This window comes from Pithys albifrons, chromosome 30, assembly GCF_047495875.1.
Source record: "Pithys albifrons albifrons isolate INPA30051 chromosome 30, PitAlb_v1, whole genome shotgun sequence".
Classification (NCBI taxonomy): Eukaryota; Metazoa; Chordata; class Aves; order Passeriformes; family Thamnophilidae; genus Pithys; species Pithys albifrons.
In genome coordinates this window covers 1,958,351-1,967,259 of record NC_092487.1, presented here as the reverse complement: position 1 = coordinate 1,967,259, position 8,909 = coordinate 1,958,351, and the positions used below count along the sequence as shown (strand labels likewise).

Sequence of the window (8,909 nt, the reverse complement as noted above, 5' to 3'; positions counted from 1 at the left end):
CATTGGTCAGCAACTGTCAAAGCAACACTTGGGGACATGTTCTAGAACCACTGTATGAGATCACTTATCAGATGGCACATCTCTACACTGACTGAAGGTGTGAAAGGTACAGACCATTTCTAATGAAAGCTCCCACAGCACTTTCAGGTCTTAGTGGCAGTTGTTTTGAACACTCTCTGCACCCTGTTTCACACCCCACCTTTGCTTTCTCTTCATTTGGGTTGTGCAATAACTTACTTGCAACTGGACTCTGAATTGTGTCCATTTCATGCCCCAGGGGAGCACACAGGCTGCACCAAATGTGACTCTCTTCTCCCAGTGCAACCACCACAGGATGGTCCTGCAGCCCTGGACTCTCATGTCCCATCTGAGACACACGTGTGCAGGACCTACAGCTCCAGGCTGTGCAACATCTGCATCAAATCCATGTCTCCCCTTCCATGAACTAAACCACTCAGCAGGGGGACACAAGAGAGACTTCCCTTCTTCTCAATCCCCAGTCTCCTGCCATCATCTAGGAGCCAAAATGGGCAGCAGTGGGACTTGGGAGCAAAGTGATGCCCATAGAAAAAGCCAGACTTGATATGCTGAACCAAGGGCAGATCCCTGGGCAGGGCCAGCTGGTTACAAGGTCCTTGTAGAGGCACCTTAGTGGGCAAAACAGCAAGTGCCTTGTGGGCGTCAAGTACAAGGTCCAGCAGTTTCCCCTCTGAGAATCCCTTGACTCCTTGTGGCAGAAGAGCTGGGAGAAGAAGTGCGAGCAGTGCAGAGCAGGGTGGGGGCCAAGGGACAGGAGGGCATTGCAGGGAGGATGTCGCCCTAGAGGGACATGCAAACACGGCTCATGCTCTGGGCTCACAGTGTCCGGAAATGAAAGCGGGGGCTCTGCAGGCACAGCGGCCGCATGGGGTCTGAGGCAGGGCCCCTGCTTGCCACAGCCCCTCCTTGTGGGAAAGGCCCTGCCACCCACAGACATGCAGCAGGACCAGTCTCAGAGTCTCTGCAAGCCACGGGCAAGGCAGCTCTTGAACCACTGGGCAGAGCTCAGCTCACAGCAGACACTTCCAGGAGAGGTTGTTCCTGCAGTGTCCAAACAATGCTGGGGCAGGGAGGATGTGACAAGCTGTCTCCTGCTTGCCTGGCCTTCCTCCTCCTGCTGTTGCTGCTACTGGGTGAGTTGGGGGATGGCTCTGACTTGGGGCTCAGCACTAGAGGGTGGCTGAGCAGGGCAGGACACGGCCCATACTGGGCGCAGGGCAGAACACAGGGAAAGAGGTGTGTGGAGCAGCCATACAGCAATGAGGGGCAGAGCTGCTTTGGGGAGGGCAGGAGGATGATTGCTTCCTTCAGCTCTCCCTTGTTGAAGGGATTCGGGTCATAATGTGAGACTTGTCAATGCTGAAGTGCTTTAGGGAAGCAGAGATGTCTACCAGGAACCACAAAAGCAACCAAAATTTGGCTTGTTGAATTGTCAAGACCAGAGAAAAAGAAGATGCAGGATGGAGCTGCGTGGGTGGGAAGGGTCTTGCCCAGCAAAGTCTCAGCAGTGGTAAGGTTGACACAGGGATGGGGCTGAGCTAAGTTGCTGCCTCTCTAAACAAAACCCTCTGTGCCCCATGGTGCAGGTGCCGGTGTGATGGCCCAGGACATCTGCAACTCCCCAGGTGATGGTGAGTATAGGGACAGGTCCTGTAAAGGGAGTTGTGTGGGGCTGGATGTGGGAAGAGAGAAGGGCTTTGCTCCCCAGGTGTGATTTTCTGGACAGGAAACTCTTCCCCTCCCAGACCGGAGACTTGTTACAGCCCTGAAAACAGTAACACTCTCCTGAGCCATCCCTGTACCATTTCTCCAGGTGACCTCCCAGCCCCTGAACTCTTCATGAGCCTCAGTGCTGCAGAGGAGGGAGAACAGGTTTTGTTTCGGTGTCAACTTTTCGTGAAGTCTCCTGATACCCGAATCGTCTTCTGCAAGGACGGGGTGCAGGTGAAGAGCCTGAAAGCCCAGCAGAAGACGGGGACCTACTACATGCTCTTCTTCATGACGAGGAGTAATGCAGGGATATACACATGTGGATACCAACACAAGAACAGCAGCCAAGTGAGGAACTCTGCCCTCAGTGCTCCCCAGAACCTCAGTGTCACAGGTGAGTGGTGGTAGTGGGTAAAAGGCAGGAAAATATAACAGCACCCCAGTACCCAGGAGTGGAAGGGGACCCTGCCCTGCCCCATGGCATGTTCCCAGGCAGTTGGGATGCTGGAAGTCTGTGTACAGTTCAGCCCAGCTTTTGGCACCAGGGACACCAAACATGGCAGATCAGGGATTCCCCACAGTTGCTGAGTCTGTGCACTACCTGGGGGAGCTGCAGGTTTTCATCCTGTCCCTTTCTTCTTCCAGGCAGCAGGTCCAGCTCCCAGGCAGAGACATCCACTGAGGGTGAGTGATTCCCTCCCTCACGCCCAATATCCCTCAGCGCTGGGCCAAGGCTGCCCCAGAATACCGGGAGGTTCATCAGTCATGATCTCCTCTAGCTCTAAGGTTCTCTGTGTCCAATCCCCGTACTGTCCCCTCTACCCCAACAGCTTCTGTGCCCTCAAAAGCCAACCCTCATTGCCTCCAGAACTCCAGCAAAGACATCATTATAGGGTTGGTGGCCATCTCTCTCCTCCTCCTGGCTGCAGCCATCTACAGTTTTGTGAGGATAGGTGAGTGATTTGGAGATATCAAGGGGAAAATTTGAGGCCTAAATTGCACCCTGATGCATGGCTGCTTTTTTCTGAACCAGGCTGGTTAGGATGGAAAGCTCCTAACACCACTTCATGGGAAGCTGAGCCTCTCAGGCCTTCCCGTTTTCAACTGAGAGAAGTAAAACAGCTGAGAAGACAGAGACTTTATCAAAGACAGAATTGCACTTGAATGCAGAAGTGGGGACACAGAGACCAAATGCATCTCTCCACCAGGCACACACTGTTTCCCATCCTATAGACACAAGAATTGAGTCTCTGAGCTGGCCAGCACAGTTCCTCTATACTCTGGCTGTGTACAGCTTGGGAGAGCTTGAGACAGGCCGGGCTAGGAAAGGGGATTCATGGTTTTGTAGGGTGGGTTTGAAAAATCCAGTTCAGCCTATCACTTTCACTGTGTAGCCCAGAGCATGGAAAGCCAAGGCTGTGCAGGAACTCTGCCTCCCACTTCTCCCTTTCTGTTCCTTGCAGGGGCCTGCAGAGAGAGATGCCAAAGGTGAGCAGCAATCCCTGTGGGCTATGGGGCTTGGGGGTGATGGAGATGAGTATACCCTGGGCCTCCTGGGGTGGTCCTTGTCCAGGAGCAGCTTGGTGTGTGCCCATGGATGGATTCCCTTGTGGAATCTAGCCATGAACCCCAGCCATGGACCTGATACAAGACTGTATCATCCACAGCAATGACACCAATGGGTTCATGAAATTCTGGACACAGATGCCAAAACCCTTCCCCCAAAGTCTCTGCAGGCAGCAGCAAGTTCTCACCCAGGAGTCTGAAGTGATGGATGACAGTGAAATAGAGTGTGAGTACCAACCCTACATTCTGGGTGACCCTCGGACCCATCTGTCTGTGGAGAGACCCTTCTTTTGTCCTAGCTGCCTTTGGCACTACCAGCAACCCTGAACCCACAGAGTGCCACAGCCTCAATAGCTGCATTGAGTTTCAGAGACCTGCCCCAAACTCCCTTTCCATGCTCTCCATCCTTCCCCTCATTGCAGGACCTTTCCCATCCCTTTTGTGCATCCACAGATAGAAGGGCAGCTTCCTCTGCTGCCAGGAGCAGGTTGAGATTGGGGGAAGCAGAGCAGGGGGGGATTCAGTGCTGACCCCAGGGATCTGCTGTTCAAAGGCAGAGGTGGGGCTTGTCCCTCCCCGAACAGGAAGCAAGGGCTCACTCTGTGTTTTTTGCCCCCACCAGACTCCACCATTGCCCACCTTGGATGTAAGAGGGTGAGTTGTGGCACAGCCTTGGTGCCAAATCAGGGAGCAGGGCCCAGGGATGGGATGTGGGTGTCAGGGCCTGTGCCAGTGGTTTGGGCTGGAGAGTCCCACAGGGCCATTCCCACCAAGACCTGAAGGGAAGCACTTGCAGATAATGGTATTAAAACATAGTTTTTCATCAAAGGAAATTATTTTAATTTCTCTCAGAATTTTCTGCAAATACTTTTCCTGTAAAAATATTTCATGCTGAAATGTAAGAGGTAAAAACTTAAGGGTTTTCAAGTGGGGAAAATAATCAAATCAAAACTGGAGGCAAAGGACTATCCTGTAGCCCAGGGCCAGAGGGTTGTGTAGGGCTTGCAACCAACAGGGAAATAATGGGGTTTCCTTTTCCGTCAAAAGCCTTGTGTGCAAGAGCTGAGCAGCAGCACAGCCTATGCCCTGGTGAGGGTCTCCTGCAGCCAGTCCAAGGAGCGCTCCAGCATGGCCAGTGCCCAGGGAGAATTGCCCACACCATCCCCCACAACACGAGGTTTGCAGACATCCCTGCAGCTCCCAGCACGTTTGTCCCTATGAACCTGCCCTGTGCCAAACCCTTGGCTCATCTGCACCAGTTTCTGTTGGAATAGGGTCTGGAAGCCAGCAGATGTCCGGTTGAAATTCCTGGCAGTAAACAGTGGACAAAGCTAAAGACATAAAGGACAGTTTATCTCTGAGACTGGTTAACAGGCACCAGAGACTGTGTTTGCATGAGTGTATTCCCCTGTCTGCTCTCACCGTCACAGACCTCCCATGCCTGCTCGGTCTGTTTTATGTCTGCAAGGAGGTTGAAAGCTCTGAATCATGCCCCCATGCCTCCCTCAATGGAGAGAGGGTATCAGTTACCCTGCCCCTGCACTGAATTTCTGGCCCCAAGACCTATGTATTGTAATACATGATTTCAATAAATGGCTTTGCTTGGTTTGAACTGCTGACTGGCACTGTGGTTGATTCCCATGGAGCCCATATCCATCTCATCAAGTTTCTTTGGGGAATTGCCAGGGACTGGCCTGGGAGGGCAATGCCTCCCGACAAGCCCAGCCACCATGAGGACGCCCAGCCCTTCCACCAGGCCCAGCCCTCTCCACACCCATCATAAGTGTATTCTGGATGGCTTGAGCCAATAGTCTATCTTTGACTTGAACGTGTATTTACAATGTCTGAGGAATAAGCACAAATCAAATATGTTCCCTATATTGTGCATAGACACATGGACCTCTTGAATATCCACCCCACTGTTCCAAATGGAACATGTGTGTCCATAAATCACGTGATCCAGCTCCAGGTGTGCTCTTCTCTCTGCCCACCCTGGATGTACAGGTACACATACTCTCTACCTGTGCTGGTTTAAAGTGAACCAGCAGGGGAAATGAACTCAGCATGAGAGAGATTATAAGTCAGAGGCTAAAATTTAATAATAATATTACAATAAATACACTGACACAAAGAGAAATTGCTTTCAACTCACAAAACCCAGCAGTATAACCCAGTGTCCTGGGGCACAAACCCAAAGGGGTTTGTTAGCCCTTGTGCTGAGACCCCTGTGGTTCCCCCGAGTCCAAAGCAAAAAAAGAAGTGAGAAACCTGTTGGTGCAGGCGAGGGCTGTGGTCTGGTCGAGAGCGGTGATCTCCTCCTGTCAAGGTCCTGCTGCTCCTCTGGATCCGACGAGACGTTCCCAAGGTCTTCTTACCCACCACTTATGTACCCTCAGGGAGCACCCAGTCCCTCCCCCAGGGCGGGGACTCACACAATGGGTGATTAACTCTGTGAGTCATGGGGTATCCCTGAACTGTTGATGGCCCATTGGCAGCCACGCCCCCCCAGGTTGGGTGTGAAGGTGCCAATGACTCCCTGGGGAGCTGCTGCTAATGGTCCATAGTCCTTGGGGAATGAATAGAGGGGGTAGAATACACAGCTTTGATCACCCCCACACAGTGATAACTTGGTCCCTCCTGCTGAACTAGGACACTACCAAACATGTGGGGTTTTTCTTTAAAAAAGAAGTCTATGGGCCAGTGGTGGAAGATGTTGGAAAATTCTTTTACCTTTAGCAAAATGTTGTTTGATCCCCATATCTGTGGTTAATGCTTAGTTTTGTACCATATAGTGCTTAGTACAAATGCCAGAGAATAATGTTGCTCTCTGTTAACTTTCCACGTCTGTAACTGATGAGTTTTGGCCAGCTAATGTTTCCTTATTTACCCATATCAGTGATTAATATGGACTATGTCTTAGCTTCGAGAACAGAGATTGTGTGCTGAAGCAAAGAATGTTAAGAGAAGTGCATCATGATGTGACCACATAATTGAGATTTAGAGAAGATATTCATTAGAAGATCCGGAACCATAAACGGGAAAACTGGGGAAACAGCATGTCCTGAAACAACCATCGAATACCCTTGAAAGACCCTTACTCATATCCAAATAAATCCTTGGAGTTAATCCTCATATCTGCATGTATTTAGGACATGTAATGAATATGTAACAGCAATGTAGTGAATATGCATTAATGTCATTCCTATAACCCAGCCTGTAAGGCTGTTCATTGTGTGCTTAGGTGGAGGGATCCCCATGGACCCAGTGCAGAAGAAAGTAATGCTGGCTTTCAAACCTGACAAACTGGTTGGAGAGTTTATTTCTGGGGGTTTGGTGACAGTTTCTGGTGATCCAGATGGGACAAATCGTTTGTGACTCAGAGGACCAGAGGAATTACCGGTGCTCTGGAGCACACCAAACTATTTTTAGGGAGATCTTCCAATTCCCTGGTATGTTGAGTTCATCAGGCCTTCCTTTCTGGGCAAAAGAACATGACATTACTGAAGTTATTTCCCCTGCACACAAGTCACACCGTTAAAAAGTCAGAGCCAGTAAAAATCCTTTTGAACCCAAAAGACAGACCAGTAAGACATAAATTACACACTTTGAAATTGGAAACTATGAAAGAGCTTGAATCATTATTAGGAACATTTTTGAACATAAACTGCTTGTGGTATGCCAGTCCAATTGCAACACCCCTAGGGTTAAAAGCAGAAGAATGGTGAGGAGGACGGTAGTGTCACTCAAGTGACCTTGAAGCCAGGAATGCCAAGGACTGGAAAAGATCAGTGTGGGAAATCCCATAGATTACACCTGTTGCTGTTTATCCACTGGTGTTTGAGAAGCAGAATCTCTGTGTAGAGATAACGTAGGTGTTTGGGAAACCTTGGAGGCACTGTCATGGACATGCTTGAGCTCCCTGTTTTGGGAGACAGATCAAAGCTCAGAGGTGATGAAAAGCACAGGGAGGTCACAGCATGGTGGGAAACGAGGCATGTGGGGCCCTTGATCAGTGGGTGCAAAGAGCAGCCCCAGAGTCTGCAGGGATGGACTGAGCCTGACGGTGCCGCGTTCCCGCTGGGGCATCTGCTGCGTGTTGCTTTGGGATCCTCTGGTTAGTGAGGGAATTAAATAAAGTTATTTGCATTTCAGCCACAGTTTCGTGGTTGTTCTGACCACTTGCCTGTGCCAACTCAGACAAGAGGGGTGGAGAGAGTCAGGAGAAAAAGTGTTGAGTGTCTGTATCCCCAGTGCCATCCCACAGCAATGGGGCTGTTGGGCCATGACCATAGATGGTGCTTCTTCATGCCCGGACACAGTTAAGATGCTGGGAGGGAGCACGGCCAGGACACTTGATCTGAACTGGCCAAGCTGACCTGAACTGGACAAAGGGATATTCAAGTAAATCCAGGAATTCATTCACCACTCCCCAAGGGCAGGTAGGTGTTCAGCCCCCTCCAGGACAGCGGGGCCCCTTCACACGTAACAGTGACTTGGGAAGACAAATCCCATTCCTTCGAACATCCCCTCCTTCCTTCTTCTTTCCCCAACTTTACACACTGGTCACGATGTCCTATGGTCTGGAGTATCCCCTTGTATTTTAGGGAACAGCCAGTGATGGGTACAGAGACATCAGTGAAGGTACAGAAATGCTGGTGTGAGGCTGGTAGGAAAGCAAGATTGGTGTGTGCAGCCTGCAAGGGCAGAGGAGCAGCAGGGGCAGGGCCGGACAGCCTGCAGGAGAGGTAGCCAAGGGTTCTGGCAGGGCTGGAAGGCAAAAAGGAAACAAGGACTTTGTCCTCTTGTCTCTGGCAGATGCCTCTGCCATTGAGGTCACCAGAAGGAACTTTCCTTTAAGACTCTGGATTTTTCCTATGTTGTCCCTCCTTGAGGAGGCTTGGAGGGGTTGCACACTTTTTCAGCCCTCGGCATTGCTCACTCTCACATCCCACTATCCCTGGCAGGAGCCCTGAGCCACCCGTGAGGGATGGGATCTGCATTACCAGGGCCTGGAGGTCAGGGGTGGGACTTTCTGCTTCACAGAACAAACCCAGGGGTTTCTGAAAGAGAAACGAGACCAAACAACTCCTAGTTTTGTGAAATTTCTAATATTGCTTTGCAAAATGTTGTTTGCACAGCAGGGCCACTAAACAGCGTGGAATGCTGAATCATTTTGTTCTAGTAAAAATTGTCTAGTAATTACAGAAACTAGTGTACCCTGGGTTAGAAGCCATACATTAAACTAAGCTAGACATTTCAATAGGATGAAATCATAAAGATCCAAGATTTTGGAGAGTTAGAGCCAGGGTTTTACAAGTTTGACAGGTCATGTCACTGATCAAAGAAAAGGCAGAAGTCCAACAGTGATTAAGACGCTTCAAGACCACCCCGAGGGATGAAGTCAGAAGATCAGTACCCAAATTCAAAGCCAAAAAGAAAGCTCTGCCCAAGATTTCGCCGTCGTTAATATGGAAATTAGAGGGTTTTAACTATGAACTTAAGGCTATAAATGGCTTATTTTACACAAACAAGTTAGGCAAATTTTTGCCCAGTATGAACTGGCTGTGCCTCCAACGTTGTCAATAAATACCTTG

At 50.2% G+C, this 8,909-nt stretch overlaps 1 protein-coding gene across 6 annotated transcripts; it reads left to right on the top strand.

The window, feature by feature from the left end:
* Positions 1 to 891: 891 nt before the first annotated feature.
* Positions 892 to 4,920, top strand: LOC139683898 (uncharacterized). 6 transcript variants are annotated; one of them, XM_071579414.1, is made up of 10 exons: positions 892 to 1,172; positions 1,626 to 1,670; positions 1,853 to 2,143; positions 2,395 to 2,433; positions 2,580 to 2,702; positions 3,213 to 3,237; positions 3,417 to 3,541; positions 3,938 to 3,969; positions 4,363 to 4,492; positions 4,590 to 4,920. In XM_071579414.1, exons 1-10 carry the CDS (start codon positions 905 to 907, stop codon positions 4,616 to 4,618), a joined length of 1,107 nt encoding a protein of 368 aa, XP_071435515.1. In that variant the 5' UTR covers positions 892 to 904; the 3' UTR covers positions 4,619 to 4,920. The 6 variants fall into 6 exon arrangements, with proteins under 6 accessions (XP_071435515.1, XP_071435516.1, XP_071435514.1 ...); XM_071579415.1 differs by lacking the exon at positions 3,938 to 3,969; XM_071579413.1 differs by having other exon boundaries at positions 4,363 to 4,636.
* The last annotated feature ends 3,989 nt before the right edge of the window (positions 4,921 to 8,909 follow it).